This window comes from Somniosus microcephalus, chromosome 18 (assembly GCF_052327205.1).
Source record: "Somniosus microcephalus isolate GS21.2 chromosome 18, FLI_Smic_1.0, whole genome shotgun sequence".
NCBI classification, from domain to species: Eukaryota; Metazoa; Chordata; class Chondrichthyes; order Squaliformes; family Somniosidae; genus Somniosus; species Somniosus microcephalus.
In genome coordinates, this window is record NC_141004.1 from 28701543 (window position 1) to 28722229 (window position 20687).

At 44.0% G+C, this 20687-nt stretch overlaps 1 protein-coding gene across 1 annotated transcript in view; it reads left to right on the forward strand.

Annotated features, from left to right (window-relative positions):
* LOC147105181 (uncharacterized) overlaps positions 1-20687 on the forward strand; it is a 78863-nt gene that overhangs the window by 30213 nt on the left and 27963 nt on the right. The window contains 5 exon segments of the mRNA XM_086011791.1: positions 4303-4420; positions 4422-4477; positions 8142-8288; positions 9182-9325; positions 11086-11232. Coding sequence (XP_085867917.1) covers positions 4303-4420; positions 4422-4477; positions 8142-8288; positions 9182-9325; positions 11086-11232 — 612 coding nt within the window.

The window sequence follows — 20687 nt, forward strand, 5'->3', positions numbered from 1 at the left end:
AAGGTACAAGATTAAATATAAGAGATTTACAACAGAGGCAAGAGAATCTTCTTTACACAGAGCATTGCGGGACTCTGGAATTCCTCTGGATTCCCACAATGAGAGTCTCACCATGATTGAGACAGAAATTGTCAACATTCAAGATTAGATTGGATAAATGGACGAAGGGAAAAAGGGAAGAGGGGATATGAGAACAGGGTGGGTAAAAGTGGTTAGAAATTTGTGTGGAGGGCAAATGCTGACTTGGATTGGTTGGGTTGAATGGCCTGTTTCTGAGTTGTAACTTCGATGTATATGAATAACTGTCACTTTGGCGAGATACCGGGTACTTGTGGAAACATACCTTGTAAGGAGGCGGCATCCTCCGGGGAGGAGAAACTTGGTGAGAAAATAAAATCTATTACCAACAAGACCATTGTAAAAAGGGGAAGTGCAAATTTCAAAGAATTAGCCAGTGTAACAGTTGTGCCACTCCACGGGCTTTCTATAGTTCTATCTGCACAGCAGCCGATAGAGACGCACAGCAACAATGTTCAGCGTGGAAAACTCATTGCTGCTGTTGGGCTGAAGTCTACCTGTTACCTCCCTAAGAAAGCATAAATAACAGGTACTTCAACATAAAAAAAAACCTTCAAAATAAATTCCTAACCTATAAAGACACATGATTTATGGCAACACAGCTTTAAGCAAAAATTTATTGATTGCATAGAATTAATTTTGTTTAAAAAAAAGGCTGAAAGTTTCCTGTCCTTGCATGTCAGCACTCTCTCGGCTGATGCTGTGGTCGGCACTCCTGGTACTTGCAGAGGGTCTTAGCCAGGAAATCGCAGACCTTCAGTGCCTAATCTTAGATGCATTTAAATGAACAGACAGAAAATGAGGCACTGTGAACTCCCTGGCCGGCGCCCCTGCGAGTGCCGCTTCACACCGCTTCACGCCCAACCACGGAAACAGCTCTTGCTTTTATTTTTAGCAATTTCACCATCGGTACAATTTAAACATAATCATATTGAGATAGATGATCAGCCATGATCATATTGACTGGTGGAGCAGGCTCGAAGGGCTGAATGGCCTACTCCTGCTCCTACTTTTCTATGTTTTTTATGTTCTAATCCGGCTTTGATATTTTTGTTAAATATATATACATAACAGACTCCAATTATAAATCTCATAAGTATGATCTGTAATAACATTTTACTGAAGCTTGTTTTTGACTTTCACTAAGTAGGGTTTCTGTATGATGCAGACTATCACTGTGCTTTAAACTGGCGATGTATTATAATCCTGTCGACTGACTCCATTTTCTGGTTATGCCTAGCTGGTACACAATGGGATTGATTTTGCCTAACTGCTTGCCATAAAAATTAAGTTCCCAAATAATGTTGATGAATCGTGTCTTGTTCTTCGGTCTGTTTTATGATTTTGTTTAAATTGTAGAGTCTTGTATATTTTAACCCTCCTCCCGTGAATCCATCCTCTAGAACTTTTACAAGACCCTAAAACACAGTGATGGCATTTGAACAGAGAATTAAGCCCTTCCTTCCATCAGTGCTCATGCTTGTATCAAAAAAGATCATTCTCCTATGGAGGGAGTGTCAGGTATCCTAGTGGAGTTGGGGGTGGAGGAGACTCATTCCCATGTGGAAGGAGTGCCAGGTAATTGTGGGGGATCAGATGGTCTGGCTTTGAATCCTGGATGGTCCACTCAGCCTTTCATCCTTTTGAGCTGGACACACTGAGTATCGCATCTTAGGATACGGAGGGTGCTGTGCGCACTAGTCCAGTCACTATGTATACCGCTTACCACGCTGTAACAAGTGCTGCCTTTTTAATCGTTGAATGTGCAAAGCTCTGCTTTGCTTGAGTAGAGAGCCAAGCAGAGCTGATGGTATATTTCAGGGTTGCTAATTCTGCAATGCGCACAGCAGTATGACTGTGTCCCTGTAGTAACTGTGAACCCTGTTTGCACAGAATGAAAATAAACACCCGGTGATGGTACTTTGAAACAACATTCACAACTTAATGGAAGTAACCTTCATCGGTGATGTGCGCTTGCAGTACTATGTTTTGGGACATTCCATTTTGAAACAATTAAAGGAATGGGTGATCATGGGCAGGTTCAAACCAAACCAACCTTTTTAATAGAGAATTGAACTGGCTTCAATAAGTAAATCTATTTTCATTTTTTTTTTAAAGATTGATACCGATATTTTTTTGCCCACTCTAAGTGCTTGTGCCCTGCTCTTGACCTGTTCCCTCCTTGTATGGTCAGCGCCACTCTGCGGCCTTATATTTAAGGTTTTGACTCCCATTATGAGCCTGTGTTCTTCGCTGACCATTCTCTGCCTCTTCCAGTCCCCTGTTGATTTTTGAAGCCTGTAGCCGCTATATTGATACTTTTCCTACCTCCTTGCATGTCTCCCTGGCTTTCCCTTACTGCTCCCAGGTATATGTGCAGTGCTCAGAGCCACTCCCCAGCCTGATTTCCACCTCTTCTGGCCCTCTGCTAATATTTTATGGCCTGTCACCACTGCTCCAGTGCTCTTCATGCCCACCTACCCAAGTGTCCTTCCCTGCTGCTGCCCACCCTATGGGCCTCTGACTTGTTGTTGGCCGGTATTCAGTTTGCAATGAGAAGCTTAATATATTACTGAAAAGTCACAAAGGACTCTGAATGTTGGCAGGAAAATAGTTATGGTCCAGTTAGGCTGATTCAAATCTGAGTACTTTACCTTTATATAAGCCTGTGGTACAGCCATCTACAGGAAACTCTTGTTTAAACGGCACCTAAATATCCAGAATTCTCTATGAACCGGCAAAATTCATACTCCGAAAACACCTCAATAACCGGAAATGTTGCCAAGTCCGAGTCCGAGTCTCCCGCGGTGGCCGAGTTAGTCAGTGGGGGTAGTTTTCCAAACTGCCACTACTCAGCTTCTTGGCACTGTCAGAAGTCCGAACACCTCTATAACAGGAGTCTGACTCTTTGTTTGTTAAAAATAGCCTCGGTAGATAACCCTCTCCATCATCCGGAATTTTTAATCAACCGGCACCATCCCGGTCCCGTCGGTGCCGGATACCAGAGAGTTTCCTGTACTAGCATAATTAGGCAACAACATAATTCTAAAAGTACAGGTAAACATCTTTCCATTGGAAATAAAATTGAGAGAAATGTGAAACGGACAGCTGATTCGCTATCGACCATCTTACACTTTAGCACAAAATCAAAATGACCTCCCCTGCGTGTAACACCACTGGAGATCAACCTGTTAACATTGAAATCTCCATGAGGAAGTTTGAAAAGATCCACAACACACTGGGCCAGAAACTGGACATCGATACACCCGCTTTTTGGGCGTGAAATAGGCGAAACGGGGTCCAAAATTGGATCGCGCCTGATCGATCCTGGAAATGCGCCTCACGTAAAATTGAATCAGGCGACTTTTAGTCACCTGAAAGGGACCGCTGGAGGCTTCCAACAAAGGCCCAAAAAACCTTGTGAAATTGTGTGGCGCTCCATGGAGCAGGAGTGCTCCTCCTGGCTCCACAAAATGAGTACAGGCCGCTGCCAGTCCCTCTCAGCATCGCCTCCCCCTCCCTGCTGGCGTCGCAGCCAACCCAAATTGCTGCCGTTGGCACCAGCGAGCTGCTTCTGGCGCCGATTCGTGCCCGCAGCTTGCCAGTTAAATGCAGATGAGGCCCGGTGCCGAATATGGCATTGGCCGGGCGCCAGCACAGAATGACCACCCATTTCGGGGGGGGGGGGGCAAGTCCAATTTCTCCCCCACTGACTTTACAGGAAACTTTGGTTTATCCGGAGGTTAACTGTCCGGAATGCTCGATCCACCAGCAGAAATCAGGAGCCGTTTCGTTAGGTTTTTTTTCTTTTTGTTGCTTTTTTTTCACCAGTCAGGCTCTGCAAGGTCTCGCTGAAGCTGTTGCTAAGCTATAGAGACGCTTGCAAGGTACGGCCGACTGTTTAGAAGCTGTTGCTAAGCAACAGGGTTTGTTGCCAGATCCGTATGTTTCAACATTAGCGCTGGTTTGTCCGGCAGTTTTGAGGGGACGGCAACAGCTCGATCCCGTCGGTGCCGGATATCACAAACTTTCCTGTAATATATAGATTGTCTGCAAAGAGGAAGTAAATAGCAAGATCCTTTAAGAATGTCAGCCAGCGTGATCCATTGGTATTGTTCAGACAGGATCTGCAGTCACCACAGGGCACAGTCATACTGGAAACACCTGCTGTGTTATCTTCTAAGTAAACACGTAACAATTACAGCTTAGACTTTTTTCTTAAAGTCATTTTATGTGATCCTCTGCACCCAATTAGCAATGGATATGTGATTCAAAGAGATGAGTGGACATATGGAATAGATGCAAATTATTCATACCATGCTGGCTGTACTCTGGCTGGTCAGCCAGATTAGTTGCACAGATACTGGGGACTGGAGCCTTGTCCCTCCTGATGGTAAAGGTAATGTACCATGAAACTAGAAGAAGACAATGCACGTTATTCTGGTCAATAGCATGTTTGTAGAACTTGCAGAAGTTCTCATTACTTTGAAAAGCACGGGGGATTTTGGTATTTGAAAACATCACTCAGCTTTGTTCTGTTCTGGTAACACAATATAAAGACAGGAAGCTTCCAGGTGGAGTATTTTAGGCCAGAGTGTTGAAGTGTTACACCATTGTCTCAAAGAATACCATTGAGTTACATTTTTAACAAGTTCTCTGCACAATTGCTTTTCAATCTTCATCCCACAAGAGTTTATTTATTATTTTCAACCAAGAATAATAAAGTACAAACAGATTTTAAAAATGTAAATTTCTAGTGCAAATTATCGCCATACTTCTTCAAGTCTGCGTCACTTGTGCCAACGCCCTCTTTGACCAGCTACCAGGGGGTTTAAGCTATTAACCAGGCAGGGCAACCTGGTCCTGTTTTCTGGTCATGGATGCTGTGGTGTGTTGTAGGGTAGTAAGGTGTGGGAGTCACGCTCTCAGTATCGCACACATTGAGTTCCCAAGCTCAATGGCGTACCACGGGAGTGGTAGGTAGATTTCCCCACAGGACGGCAAAATTGGATAGGATTTCATCCTTGCCCTAAGGAGCACATTTGGCAGAGACAGCAGGTCTTCAACCAAGGTACAGAGAAATAGGAGAAAGAACAAAACCTATAAACGTGTTGCTTTTTTTCTGCTCGCTCAACCAGAGATCAATAAAGCTGTCTGTCCCACTTCCTAGATTCTGCTGAGTGAATATCTAAATTTGCTGGACACCACAAGCAAAGGAAAAGTATAAAATCACACAAGAGCAAATTTTTCTGCAGGTGTCACTGATGTGACTGGTGTGTAGTACATTTTCATCTCTTGAAAACAAAAGTGCAACCCCTGGCATATTGGAAGCATTTTATTTACCACAGGTTTTCTACCATCCAACAGGGACAGCCCGAGGCAGGCAAACAAAAAAAGGTTACTGTGCCACTTTTCTAAAGAAAAGTTTTTTTTTAAACGGATTACACAAGAGCATATTAATAGTATCTCATCAGTATGAGCCTAATTCTTTACAGCCTAATATAAAAACAGAAAATGCTGGAAATACTCAGCAGGTCAGGCAGCATCTGCAGAGAGAGAAACAGAGTTAACGTTTCAGGTCAATGACCTTTCGCCAGAACTGGCAAAAGTTAGAGATATAACGGGTTTTAAGCAAGTGTAGGGGCAGGGAAAGGGGGGGGGAGGGGAGGAAAGAACCAATGGGAAGGTCTGTGATAGGATGGAAGGCAGGAGAGATTAAATGACAAAAGGGATGACGTGCGAGGAAAAAGGTGATGGTAATGAAACAAGTAAAGAAACAAAGAATGGGTGTAGAAGAGCTGTAAATGGGAATAGCAGAATCATCAACAGCTGCCATCTACAAAAATGGGGGCAGAGGTTATGACCTGAAATTGTTGAACTCAGTGTTGAGTCCAGAAGGCTGTAAAGTGCCCAATCAAAAGATGAGGTGCTGTTTCTTGAGCTCAATGTAAGCTCGAGGAACAGCACCTCATCTTTCGATTGACATTGTGCTTTACGTGGTGTAACATTCCTGTCTTTAAAAAGGAGTGTATCATCCAACTTGCCTTGAGTAATGATACGGGAGATCCATTAGTGTAGTGTGTAGTATTGACATACAGAGAAATTTCTCAACAAGTTTATGTTGAATGCAGTCGATTATATGTGGTGACTATAGCACTAAATATGTCCTTGCACATTTCCAATAAGTGGAATTTATTTCTGTTTCAAGCTCTATTACCCACAGATGTCTTAGGGAGTGTTCATTTTCCCGTAACGTGGCATTTTGTCAGTGTATGCGGTCTATAACAATTATTTTCCATTCTTAAGCACAGCCAGGATGCAGTGACTGGATTTACATAAATTCCATATGCTAAAGCCCTTTCATGTACTGTAAATGTTAACAAGTTGCCAGTGCTTTTGATTGATCTCAGTAAGATATTTAACTGTTGGAGCAATGGGACGGTAGCTAGTGTCGTCTCCAGGTATGCCAGTACCAGGTTAGGAGTTTGCTCTTTCCCAGTCAAAGATATTATTTCCTGCAATTTGTTCCACATTTAACTTTCTGTTTAGTGAGGGATTGAATGGCGATTCTTTTATCATTTTGTGTGCCCGCCTGAATGCCCAATGGGCTAGGTTGAAAGTGTGATTTTCATTTTGGTATTTTTGTCTTATGTTCAAAGTGGATGACCCTTATTAACAATACAATGTAAGTTGTTCAATATACTGCATTTTGTTTTGATCCAGATTCAAGCTTCCTGGAATAGCAATCATTTAAATTAAGAGCGGAAAATCAGTTGGGCTCCTTTACAAGCACACACTACGACCTAACCAATTTTCCGATAGTCTCAGTTCCCAGACAATCGAGTCCAGCTGGACGCAGACCCAGGAAAATCTCCCTTTATTAGTCTCTGGAAACATAGGAACAGGTGTAGGCCATTCAGCCCAAGCCTGTTCCGCCATTCAATTAGATCATAGCTGATCTATATCTTAACTTCATCTGTCCACCTTGGTTTCATAACACTTAATGCCCTTGCCTAACAAAAATCTAACAATCTCAGTTTTGAAATTTTTAATTGACCCCCGGCCTCAACAGCTTTTTGGAGGAGAGAGGTCCAGATTTCCACTACCCTTTGTGTGAAGTACTTTCTGACATTACCCCTGAACGGCCTAGCTCTAATTTGAAGGCTATGCCTTCTTCCTCTGGACTCCCCCCACCAGAGGAAATAGTTTCTCTCGATCTACCCGATCAACTCCTTTGGTCATCTTAAACCCCTCAATTGGATCACCCCTTAATCTTCTATATTCAAGGGAATACAAGGCTATTCTATGCATTCTGTCCTTTTAGTCCCGGTATCATTCCGGTGAATCTGCGCTGCACCCCCTCCAAGGCCAATATATCCTTCCTGAGGTGCGGTGGCCAGAACTGACCGCAGCACTCTAAATGGGGTCTAACCAGAGCTCTGTACAGCATTAACATAACTTCCATCCCTTTGTATTCCAGCCCTGAGATAAAGGCCAACATTCCATGAGCCTTTTAAATTATTTTTTGTACCTTTCAGTGACCCCTAAATCTCTCTGCTCAGCCACAGTTCCTAGTTTCTCGAAATTGATAACTATCTGCAAACACATCACAAGGTTTTAATTTCCCATTAAAACAGCAACAGCAAGTCATTCTTCTCCACACAAATGCCTGGTCCTTAAGGGGACCTCTGGAAGCCGCTCACAAAAAGGTATTACATTTTTTTTTTTTAAAGAGTTTAATTTCTGTGGAGCCAAGAGGAGCAGGAGTGCTCCTCCTGCTTCCACAGAAACATTGCGGGCCAGGATCGCTCCCCTCCGCTTAGCCCCGCCCCCCAGGACATATTTGCAGCTTGCCAGTTTCATGCAGCTGAGGCCCGAGGCCCAATTTCGATCGGGCTTTGGGACGACATCTTCGCATTGCGCCACCCATTTTGTGCTGGAAACTGGCTCGAGTTAAATTTCTCCCGCCAAATGTTCATTCTATACATACACTATCCCTGTCATTATAATCACTCATTGTATGAAAAGCCTAATCAGGGATATTGTGTGACTTTGTGTTTAAGCTCTTCTTGAATTTGAAGAACAGCTTCCAGCTCCATCTAAAAATGCAACTACAATCAGCACAATAGGTGAAACACAAACACCTCAGACAAACTACATTACCACAGATGGTGCAGACGAGAACCATTTACTCACATCACTTCCTGGCTGTGGGTATTCATTGCATATCAACCATCTGAATTCTCTAGAAAAGAGAAGGCTGAGGGGGGTGACCAAATAGAGGTCTTTAAAATTATCAAGGGGTTTGATAGGGTAGACATAGAGAAAATGTTACCGTTTGTGGGGGAATCCAAAACTAGGGGTCTCAAATATAAGATCGTCACAAATAAATCCAATAAGGAATTCAGGAGAAACGTTTTTACCCAGAGTGGCTAGAATGTGGAACTTGCTACCACAAGGAGTAGTTGAATAGTGTAGATGCATATAAGGGGAAGCTAGATAAGTATATGAGGGAGAAAGGAATAGAAGGATATGCTGATGAGGTTAGATGAAGTAGGGTGGGAGGAGGCTCGTCTGCAGCATAAACACCGACACAGACCAGTTGGGAAGAATGGCCTGTTTCTATGCTGTAAATTCTATGTAATTTTATGTGAACAGCCAGCATTTCTAGGGCAGTAACTGCATGTTCACTCTCACAGACAAAATTCTGTGAGGCTCTCAGCACCTCCCCCTCTTCAGTGCTGCCCTCAACTCCTACATCCCGTGGCTACTGGTCCAAGCTATTAAACACCTGGATGCTGTGGGCGTGAATTCTTGTGAGATCCCAAACTCCAACTCATAAGGTGCAACAGCGTTTAACCACTTAAAGCAGCGGCAACAAGATATAAGAGCCAAGAGCAGTAGGGAGGAGCCTGGAGCTGTGCTGAGGAGATGGGCGGTGAGAAGTGAGGAGATGTGGGGAAGGGGCAATGAAAGTGCCAGCATGAAAGGTGGGGAGGGTTGAACAGTGCCAGGCTGCACTGTAGAGTTGGGGGGGGCGGGTGGTGGAGGTTGGGGAAACGGAGAAGAATATCTGCATGAACTATGTGACTTTGTGTTTCAGCTCTTCCTGACCATGAAGAACATCTTCTAGCTCCATCTACCAATGCAACTTCAATCAGCACAATAGGTGAAACCACACCTCAGACAAACTACATTACCACAGATGGTGCAGACGGGAACCATTTGCTTTCACCACTTCCTGGCTGTGCGTATTCATTGCATGTTAACCATCTGACATGTGGACAGCCAGCATTTCTAGGGCAGTATCTGCATGTCCATGTTAACCATGTCCCGTTCTCCCATCACCCCTGTGCTTGCTGACCTACATTGGCTCTTCGTCCAGCAACGGCTCAGATTTAAAATTCTCATCCTTGTGTTCAAATCTCTCCATGGTTTCGCTCCTCTGTAATCTCATCCAGCCTTACAACCCTCTGAGAATTCTGCATTCCTCCAATTCTGGCCTCTTGTGCATCCCCGATTTTCTTTGCTCCACCATTGGCTGCTGTGTCTTCAGCCGTCAAACTCTGGAATTCCCTTCCTAAACCTCTCCGCCTCACTACCTCTCCCCTTTCCTTTAAGACACTCCTTAAAACCTACCTTTTTGACCAAGCTATCTGCCCTAATAGCTCCTTATGTGGCTCGGTGTCAAATTGTGTCTCATAATGCTCCTGTGAAGCACCTTGGGCACTGTATAAATGCAAGTGTTGTTGCTGTTGAATGGGGGGGGGGGGAGAAGGACACAAGTGTCTGTGTGAATGGGATTGGGGGAGGAAACAATTACCTGTTTGAAGTGAGAAGAGCGGAAAGAAGAGTGCCAGGTTGAAATGGAAGAGAGGAAAAGATTGCCAGTATGAACTAGGAAAGTAGGAGGGGATATAGTGCTTCTGTGAACAGAAGATTGTAGAGAATACAGAGTCCAGGAACAGTGGGAGAAACGGTTGTCAGGGAAAAGTGCCTGTATGAAGGGGGAGGCGAGGGCCTTTGTAAAGGGAGAGCAACTGTTGAGATAGATTTTGGGGAAGCGATAATCTGGTTGGTTTTCTGAAAACCCAACATCACTTATTTTTCCTGTATTTTAAACCAAAAAGCTATCAAGTGTTTAAAATTAACCAGATTGCACTATTTTAAAATAAAAAATGAAAATGTCCTTGGGGCTCATGGCCAGACTTCGCTCAATGCACCACTAGTTGGTGCAGAGGAGAGGGCAGCAAATTGAAATCGGTGTGTCCTGCCATCTTTCCGTTCAAGAATCCTATGGCAACAGTATCTATGAAGTTTTCAATGGTTAGTCGTGTTTACATCTTGTCACACCTGCCCATTAATATGACTGTATGTGGTACTGCAGTTTCATGTTCTGTCCACAAGGTGTTTCTGGCAAACAGGTAGTTCTGCAGAGCCAAATTATCCTTCTTTCTCCAATGCCATTTTGATTTTTCTTTAAATTTATTATTTAATAACTTATTAATTTTTAATTTTTTGGAATATTGTCGACCCTCATCATCAGCAGCAGCTCATTATTATTCAAAGGCAGGACTGCATAAATAAATTCGTATTGCATTAGCCACTGATCAGAATTCCTCCCCTGATGGCTGAGAGTTCATCTACTAAGTAGCTGAGATTTACAGATCTGCTTCTTGGTTTGCTCCTTCGGGGACAGGAACCTGCCAAGCCTACCTGGCCTGGCCTACAGGTTACTCCGGTCCCACACTACATGGTTGATTCTTTATCTCCTCTGAAAAGGCTTAGCAAGCCACTCAGACGTAAAATGTCACTTAGGGAGGGACAATAAATGCGGTTTTCTGAGAACAAATACAAAAATAAGATAGCAGAAGGGTGTCTGGTTGCTGTGAAGCTGAGCACAGCAATGAGTCAACACCTTCTGGAGGGGAGGGGTGGGTGGAGAAACAAAAAGAGAAGTTAATTGGATCATTTCTTATCGTTTGTATGTGTGGTGTTACATTCCAGATACTACTGAGCATGAAAAAGGGCGAACCGGTCCTTCTGTGACCACAACTGTAAACACGATAATAAATAAAACAATAACACCGAACAACTCCCCAAGTCCTAAAGATAGTTTCAACAGGATCCTTATGCTTTCGGCAGCTCCTGACCGTGAGTATCTAGTTCTTGTAGAATGAAACATAGCAAAGCAAGTCTGATAAATAAAGGTGTGAACTATTTTTAGTAATTCTGTATTAATTATTTGTCTTCCACTTCTTTTGCTCTTCCAGTCCAATATATAATTGCCCAAACCAAAGGTGGACCATAAATGATTCCCAGTACTTTGCCTCTGCCACAAGGATGTATGAGAGAGCAACATGTTTTAAATAAACCTCCGAGTTTACCTCGTGAGCCAGATTCTTCATCAGCTTAGCATTGAAGACTGAAGCTGTCCTGTTTGGCTTCTGCCGGAACTCCCTACCCCAGCTCCCAGTTCCACCTCTCTCTATTACTCACTGAGAATGAATCCAAAGTTGTATAACCATGGTGCTCTGTTTAACCCTGAGCCTAAAACCCCACTACCTTAAAATTAGACTTCTCCGTCCCAACCTTATCTTCATCACAGCTGAAACTCTCATCACAACTTTGACCTCTCCAGGCTTGACATCGCCAAGGTTCTCCTTGCCAACGCTCTAAGCTACAACCTGAGAAACTTTCAATCAATTTAGAACTCCAGTGCCTGCATCTTGTTGTGAGTTCTGCTCATGTATCACCCTTGTCCCCAATGAGCTTGACAGGCTCACCATTTTCCAATGCATTGTTTTCAAAAATGTTTGTTCTTATTTACAAACACTCCATGCCTTACCTCTACAACCTCCTTAAGCGCTGCTTCTCTGTTTTGCAGCCTTCGTTTTCCATCTCTGGCACAATATGCATCTAGCACTTTCCACTGCTCCACCATCCTCGACAGAGACTTCAGCCATCATGCTCCTGTCCTCTGGAATTCTCTTCCTATATCCCATCCCCTTGCGATATTTCAGCTCACATTTAAAGCTACTTGAAAATCTTTCTCTTCTAGCATGTACTCCTCCAACTCCTACTCAGTGATTTCTTCTTTGTCCTTATCGTTGACTTACAGGCAGTAGAAAGAAGACTTTCGCCCATCAGTAGGGGATGGATTTAAATCCTGAGTGCGCAGCAAATTATGACACAAAAGGGTAAATTGATCAATCATGCACAGCCAGCAGAAGTTGGAGAATTGGCAATATAGTTTTGTATCCCTATCTCTGACCTGTGTTCCCTTCACGTGAGGTTCTCCACTGAGAACAAGGGATTGCTGAATTTACCCTAACATTGACACAAAACTCGATAAAGTAGTAAAAAGTAAAAAGGATAGTAGCAGACTTCAGGAGGACATAGACAGACTGGTGAAATGGGCAGACACACGGCACATACAATTTAATGCAGAAAAGCATGAAGTGATGCATTCTGGAAGGAAGAATGAGGAGAGGCAATATAAATGGAATGGTACAAATTTAAAGCTGGTGCAAGAACAGAGACATCTAGTGGTTTACATACAGAAATCTATGAAGGTGTCAGGACAAGTTGATGAGGCTGTTAAAAGAGCATACGGGACGCTTGGCTTTATAAACAGAGCTTATACTAAACCTTTATAAATCACTAGTTTGGCCTCAACTGGAGTCTTGTGTTCAATTCTGGGCACTGCACTTTAGGAAGGATGTCAAGGCCTTGGAGAGGGTGCAGAGGTGATTTACTGGAATGGTACCAGGGATGAGGGACTTCAGTTACGTGGAGAGTCTAGAGAAGCTGGGATTGTTCTCCTTCGAGCAGATAAGGTTAAGGAGAGATTTAATAGAGGGGTTCAAAATCATGAAGGGTTTTGATCGAGTAAATAAGGAGAAACCATTTCCACTGGCTGAAGGGTCGGTAACCAGAGGACACAGATTTAAGGTAATTGGCAAAAGAGCCGGCGGTGAGATTTATTTACGCAGTGAGTTATTATGATCTGGAATGCATTGCCTGAAAGGGCATTGGAAGCAGATTCAATAGTAACTTTTAAAAGGGAATTGGATAAATAATTGAAGGTGAGAAAATTGTGGGACCATGGGGAAAGTACAAGGGAGTGCAACTATTTGGATAGCTCTGTCAAAGAGCTGGCGCAGGAACAATGGGCCGAATGGCCTCCCTCTGTGCTATAAGATATGATTCTATGATTTAGAGACATAGGGATGGATGGTGAAACCAATCAAAACAATTCACACTGATGATTTAGGGGGAAATCTTCTGGGTAGGGGTTAAGCATATTGTAGGAGTAAAGGAGAGGGAACTTTACTTTCTATTCATCTTGTGCTATACGTGACCTAGGCGTGCTTGATGGTGACATGGGCTGTCAAGCAAAAAAGCAATTTCTGACCCCAGTGTTGTTAGTCCTCAGCTCAATGAACAGAAAAGTTACCCTTCCAACAAGTTTCCCTAACAATTTTCTCCCCTTTCCATCTCTGCCAAGATATTGCCTGTCTGAGCCTTGACGGATAGCGCTAGGAGGCTGGTTGATTGCGGAGGGTATCACAGTGATCCCGACCGTGTTCTCACCTGCTGTCTACACATGCACTTCCAGCAAGACAGGCTAGAAAATGGCTGCCAACCCATTAAAGGGAGGCACAACTTGATTTTTACGAAGAGGTGTGAATATGCACAGTCCTTAAATGTTTTTGAGTTGAAGAATCTCATTTGTGAGGTCATCCACTTTGGACCTAAAAAGGATGGATCAGAGTACTTTCTAAATGGTATAAAGCTAGAAGCAGTGGAGGTCCAAAGGGACTGAGGAGTCCATGTACATAAATCATTAAAATCTCATGGACAGGTACAAGGGGTTAGAGGTCATGGTACAGCTATACAAAGCCCTGGTTAGACCACACCTGGAGCGTTGTTTTCAGTTCTGAGCACCACACCTTAGGAAGGATATAATGACCTTGGAGGGAGCCCTGATGGCTGAGAGTTCATCTAATAAGTAGCTGAGATTTACAGACCTGCTTCTTGGTTTGCTCCTTTGGGGACAGGAACCTGCCAAGCCTACCTGGCCTGGCCTACAGGTTACTCCGGTCCCACACTACATGGTTGATTCTTTATCTCCTCTGAAAAGGCTTAGCAAGCCACTCAGACGTAAAGTGTCACTTAGGGAGTGTTATGTTTATTAATAACTAGTCATTCTTATTATGAACAGCTAGCTTCTAGCTCGTCATTTATTCAGTACACGTTCTCTAGGTACAGCATCTGTAGAGATTCAGCATGTGTACTTCTGTGTGCAGGCAGCCATCTTGACTACTGCCTTCTGCGTAGCCTAGTGCATCGTGGGTAGTGTAGTCTTAAACATATACAACTAAATATACAGCTCTACGGCTCCATCTAGTGTACCACTCTAGAATGACATGTTATTGATCATTACATCCCCCTTTCTTTGAGGTTAAACAAAATCAACATCAATCAATATCAAGTTTCAAGAAAAATGATAAAGATGATATCAGTAACACTTTTGCTAGTGCTCTATAAACATAAACATTTTCACAACAGTCAACACATTTTCAAAGCTTTACTTTATACTCAAAGATTAAGTCTAGCAGGCTTTTTTACTTCACGTGTTGTTCTTCTCAGCACGGGTAAGTCTGATGTGTTTGCATGAGATTGTTCTGGTGGTGATTGACAAGATTCAGTTGCGGCATAGTCATCAATCTGCTCTTGGATAGTTTCTTGTGTCTTCAGGAGGGAACGGCGGTTCCTCCTGAGAATCTGTCCTTCCTCAGTTCTAACAGTGTATGACCTTGGTCGTACTTCCTCAAGAACTGTAGCTTTCCTGTTCCATGCATCTGGATCCTCAATCCTGACAACATCATCCCTTGTCAATGGTTTTAGAGTTTTGGATGACTTGTCATAGTATGATTTCTGTTTCAGCTTTAACAGTTGAAGTCTCTGTCTTAGTTCCTTACTTTGCTTTTCATTTGCACAGCAGGGCAGCATGGTGCGCAACTTGCGACCCATTAGTAGTTCAGCAGGTGAAGAACCAGAGTCTAAAGGTGAGGCTCGGTAGCTCAGCAGGGCGAGATAAGGATCAGACTTGCTTTCTGTCGCTTTCTTCAGTAGCTGCTTGAGAACTTGAACACCTTTCTCTGCCTTACCATTCGACTGAGCATACAGAGGACTGGATGTGATGTGCTGAAAGTCATACTGTGCTGCAAATTGTTGCCACTCCTTACAGTTGAAGCACGGACCATTGTCGCTAATGGCAATCCTGGGAATTCCATGTCTGGCGAAGATGGATTTCACATGCATTATGACACTGCTTGCTGTGGTGCTTGAGAGCAGCGCCATCTCAGGATAGTTGGAATAGTAGTCAATCACTATTAGATATTCTTTACCATTTAAATGAAAAAGGTCCATACCAACCTTTTGCCATGGTGCTGTTGGTATGTCAGCTACTATCATTGGTTCCTTTGTTTGTTTGTTTTGGTGTTTCTGACATGTCTCACATATGCCTATCTTGTTCTCAATGTCTGGATCTCTGGATTATTACCTGAGCCACGAGCGAATTTGGCTAGGACAAATAAAATAAGAGAGTTAAATGCGTGGCTCAAAGACTGGTGTGGGAGAAATGGGTTTTGCTTCCTGGGACACTGGCACCAGTACTGGGACAGGAGGGAGCTGTTCCGTTGGGACGGGCTTCACTTGGCCAGTGCTGGGACTAGAGTCCTGGCGGATCATATAACTAGGGCTGTAGAGAGGGCTTTAAACTAACTAGTGGGGGGGAGCTTCCTAGAGAACAAATAATAAAAATGACAACAGAGAAGGTCAAAGACTTAGGTAGCAGTGGGGAAATTAAAAACCAGAGCGTGTCAGGAAGGGGCAGAAGGTATGGAGTAAAAGGTAAAGTAGTAAAAAGGGCAAAAGCAGGAACTAAGTGTCACAAAACATATTTGAAAGTTCTCTATCTGAATGCACGTAGCATTCGTAACAAAATAGACGAGTTAAAGGCACAAATAGCTACATATGGGTATGATCTTGTGGCCATTACAGAAACATGGCTACAGGGTGACAATGCCTCGGAATTAAACATACCAGGTTATTTAACAATCAGGAAGGACAGGCAGGAAGGAAGGGGAGGTGGGGTGGCTATGTTAATAAAGGAAGGAATCACTGTAATACAGAGAAATGATATTGGGTCAAAAGATCAGGATAATGAAACAGTTTGGGTGGAGATAAGGAATAATAAGGGGAAAAAAACACTAGTGGGCGTAGTATATAGGCCTCCGAACAGTCGCAACTCGGTTGGACGGAGTATCAATCAGGAAATAGTTGAGGCTTGTAATAAGGGAACATCTATAATTATGGGGGATTTTAACTATCATATAAATTGGACGAATCAAATTGGGCAGGGCTGCCTTGAGGATGAGTTCATTGAGTGTATTAGGGATGGGTTTCTTGAGCAGTATGTAACTGAACCAACCAGGGGGCAAGCAACCTTAGATCTGGTCCTGTGTAACGAGACAGGATTAATTAAAAATGTCCTAGTAAAGGATCCCCTTGGAATGAGTGACCATAACATGGTTGAATTCCATATTCAGTTAGAGGGTGAGGAGGTTGTATCTCAAACAAGCGTGCTAAGCTTGAATAAAGGAGACTATGAAGGTATGAGAGCGGAATTGAGTAAAGTGGATTGGGAAAATAGGTTAAAGGATAAGACGATACATGATCAGTGGTGTACATTTAAGGAGTTATTTTACAACTTCCAAAAAAAGTATATTCCACTGAGGAAAAAAAGGGTGTAAAAGAAAAGACAGCCATCCGTGGCTAAGTAAAAAAATTAAGGATAGTATTCGACTAAAAACAAGGGCATATAAGGTAGCCAAATCTAGTGGGAGGATAGAGGATTGGGAAAACTTTAAAAGACAGCAAAAAATAACAAAAAGATTGATTAAGAAAGGGAAGATAGATTATGAAAGTAAATTAGCAAAAAATATAAAGACAGATAGTAAGAGTTTTTATAGTTATATAAAAAGAAAAAGGGTGGCTAAAGTAAATGTTGGTCCCTTAGAGGATGAGACCGGGAAATTAATGGTGGGAAATATGGAGATGGCAAAAACACTGAATGAATATTTTGTATCAGTCTTTACAGTAGAGGACACCAAGAATATCCCAACACTTGACAAGCAGGGGGCTATAGGGGGGGGAGGAGATAAACACGATCAAAATCACTAAGGAAGTGGTACTCGGTAAAATAATGGGACTCAAGGCGGATAAATCACCTGGACCTGATGGCTTACATCCTAGGGTCTTGAGGGAAGTGGCGGTAGGGATTGTGGATGTATTGGTAATAATCTTCCAAAACTCCCTGGACTCAGCAAAGGTCCCGGCAGACTGAAAAACTGCTAATGTAACACCCTTATTTAAAAAGGGCAGCAGACAGAAGGCTGGAAACTATAGACCGGTTAGCCTAACATCTGTGGTAGGTAAAATTTTGGAGTCCATTATTAAGGAGACAGTAACAGGACATTTGGATAATCATAATTTAATAAGACAAAGTCAGCATGGTTTTATGAAGGGGAAGTCATGTTTGACAAATTTGCTGGAGTTCTTTGAGGAAGTAACATATAGGGTGGATAAAGGTAAACCAGCGGACGTAGTGTATTTAGACTTCCAAAAGGCATTTGACAAGGTGCCACACAAAAGATTATTGCTTAAGATAAAAAATCACAGGATTGGGGGTAATATTCTGGCATGGATAGAGGATTGGCTATCTAACAGAAGGCAGAGAGTTGGGATAAATGGTTCATTCTCAGACTGGCAATCAGTAACCAGTGGTGTTCCGCAGGGGTCAGTGCTGGGTCCCCAACTCTTTACAATCTATATTAACGATTTGGAGGAGGGGACCAAGTGTAACACATCAAAGTTTGCAGATGATACTAAGATGGGAGGGCAAGTAGTGAGTGAGGAGGACATAAAAAACCTGCAAGGGGACATAGACAGGCTAAGTAAGTGGGCAGAGATTTGGCAGATGGAATACAATACTGGAAAGTGTGAGGTTATGCACTTTGGCAGGAAAAATCGTAGAGCAAGTTATTATCTTAATGGCAAGAAACTTGAAAGTACTGAAGTACAAAGGGATCTGGGGGTCCTGGTGCACGAAACTCAAAAGGTTAGTATGCAGGTGCAGCAAGTGATTAAGAAGGCCAATGGAATGTTGGCTTTCATTGCTAGGGGGATAGAATATAAAAATAGGGAGGTATTGCTTCAGTTGTACAAGGTATTGGTGAGACCGCACCTGGAATACTGCATACAGTTTTGGTGTCCATACTTAAGAAAGGACATACTTGCTCTCGAGTCAGTACAAAGAAGGTTCACTCGATTAATCCCGGGGATGAGGGGATGCACATATGAGGAGAGGTTGAGTAGATTGGGACTCTACTCATTGGAGTTCAGAAGAATGAGAGGCGATCTTATTGAAACATATAAGATTATGAAGGGGTTGGATCGGGTGGATGCAGGGAGGATGTTCCAGGTGATGGGTGAAACTAGAACTAGGGGGCATAGTCTTAGAATAAGGGGCTGCTCTTTCAAAACTGAGATGAGGAGGAACTACTTCACTCAGAGGGTGGTAGGTCCATGGAATATGCTGCCCCAAAAAGCTGTCGAAGCTACATCATTACATAAATTTAAAACAGAAATAGACAGTTTCCTAGAAGAAAAGGGAATTAAGGGTTACGGGGAGCAGGCAGGAATTTGGACATGAGTCTAGGTTCGGATAGGTCATGGCCCTGTGGGTAGCGGAGCGGGCCCAGGGGCCGTGTAGCCTGATCCTGCTCCTGTTTCATGTGTCTAATTCTGTTAGATTCAGGAGATAGTCCTGTCATAGTGGATTGGCGGTTAGGATCAGATCAGCCATGATCTTATTGAATGGCGGAGCAGGCTCGAGGGGCCAATTGGCCTACTCCTGCTCCTATTTCTTATGTTATGTTCTTATTTATGCCAGGCCAATAAACAGTATCTCTTGCTCTCCTTTTGCATTTTTCAATTCCGAGGTGTCCCTCATGAATCCTTTTGAGCATGTCTTGACCTAGAGCCTGTGGAATGACTATTCTGTTCTGTTTTAGTAATAGTCCACTTGCGACACTCAATTCTGACCTGATGTGATAGTACTTTGGACAGGAACCTTTTGGCCAACCATAATGAATGTTCTCTATTACTGTTTGTAACACTGTGGCCTAGAAATTCAGTGGGCCTTGCGCCCACTTAGCACCTAAAGAGGTCTTCTGCGCCGGCGGGGTTGGTAGCGCGGAAATTGAGTGCAGCGTTAATGGTGGCGGTAGCCGGTAGCGCTGCGCCGGCACTGATGACGTCATCGGTGTGCGCAGCGCCCCGGTTCCGCCCCGATGCCGGCCCGACGCCCATATTCAGTTGCGGCCGCCTCTTCCGCAGCGGCCGCAAACAACGTTCGTGAAACATGGCCTTCATGCAGCGTTAGTGGGGCGCATAAAGCTGGAGGTGCGGCCGGCCGCTTTTTCGGCGGCCGCCTGCCCGCACCTCCCTCCCCGGCCTCCTACACCACCCCCCCCGCGGCATTGGTGGCTGATTCCCGCGAGCCCGGCACTTCTCCGTGGTGCCGGGCTCATTTGCCGGCAGAATCCAGCGGCGATCTCACGGCTGCAGGCAGCTCCTCCTTAAGAGAAGGAGGAGGCCTGCAGTACCCCAGCCTGCCGCACCGCATCGGGTGGCGCAGCGGCAGCTGGAGCGCTGAAATTCACTTTCAGCGCCCCAAGCGGAGGCAGGCACACCCTGGAACAGCGCCCGGTTCTGACTTGGGGCGCTAAAAGTGAATTTCTGGCGGGCGCAACGGGCTCCGGGCGCTGCGCAAACTTTTGGGCGCAACTGAGCTGGCGGGGCCATACCTAATTTCTAGGCCTGTATCTTTTACTGTTTCTTCTGCTATTTGCTTTGATTTTGTGTCTGACACGGGCAGCGCAGCAGTGACCATACTCACATGAACAGCCACGTCTTCTTCAGTAGAGCTCACTTGACTCATTGTGGGTGCTCGGGATAGTGCATCTGCTAACACTATGTATTTGCCTGGTGTGTAGATCAGTTCAAATTCATATCTTTGCAGCTTCATCATGAGTCGTTGAATCCTTGGAGACATCTCATTCAGATTTTTTTTTAATGATGGCAACCAGTGGGCTGTGGTCTGTCTCAACTGTGAAGGTGGGAAGTCCATATATGTAGCCATGGAACTTTTCTAATCCAACTACCAAGCCTAGGCATTCCTTCTCAATCTGGGCGTATCGACACTCAGTATCAGTCATAGACCTGGAGGCATCGGCAACAGGCTTCCAATCTTCACCCTCTGCTTGTAGCAAGACCGCGCCTAGGCCATCCTTTGATGCATCCGTTGACACTTTGATTCTCTTTGTCGGGTCAAAGAAAGTGAGTACAGGTGTGGTTGTCAGCACTGTTTTGAGGTTCATCCACTCTTGTTCATGTCTTTCTGTCCATGCGAACTCATTTGTTTTATGTAGCAGGTCTCGCAGACAGGCTGTCTTGGCTGACAAGTTAGGAATGAA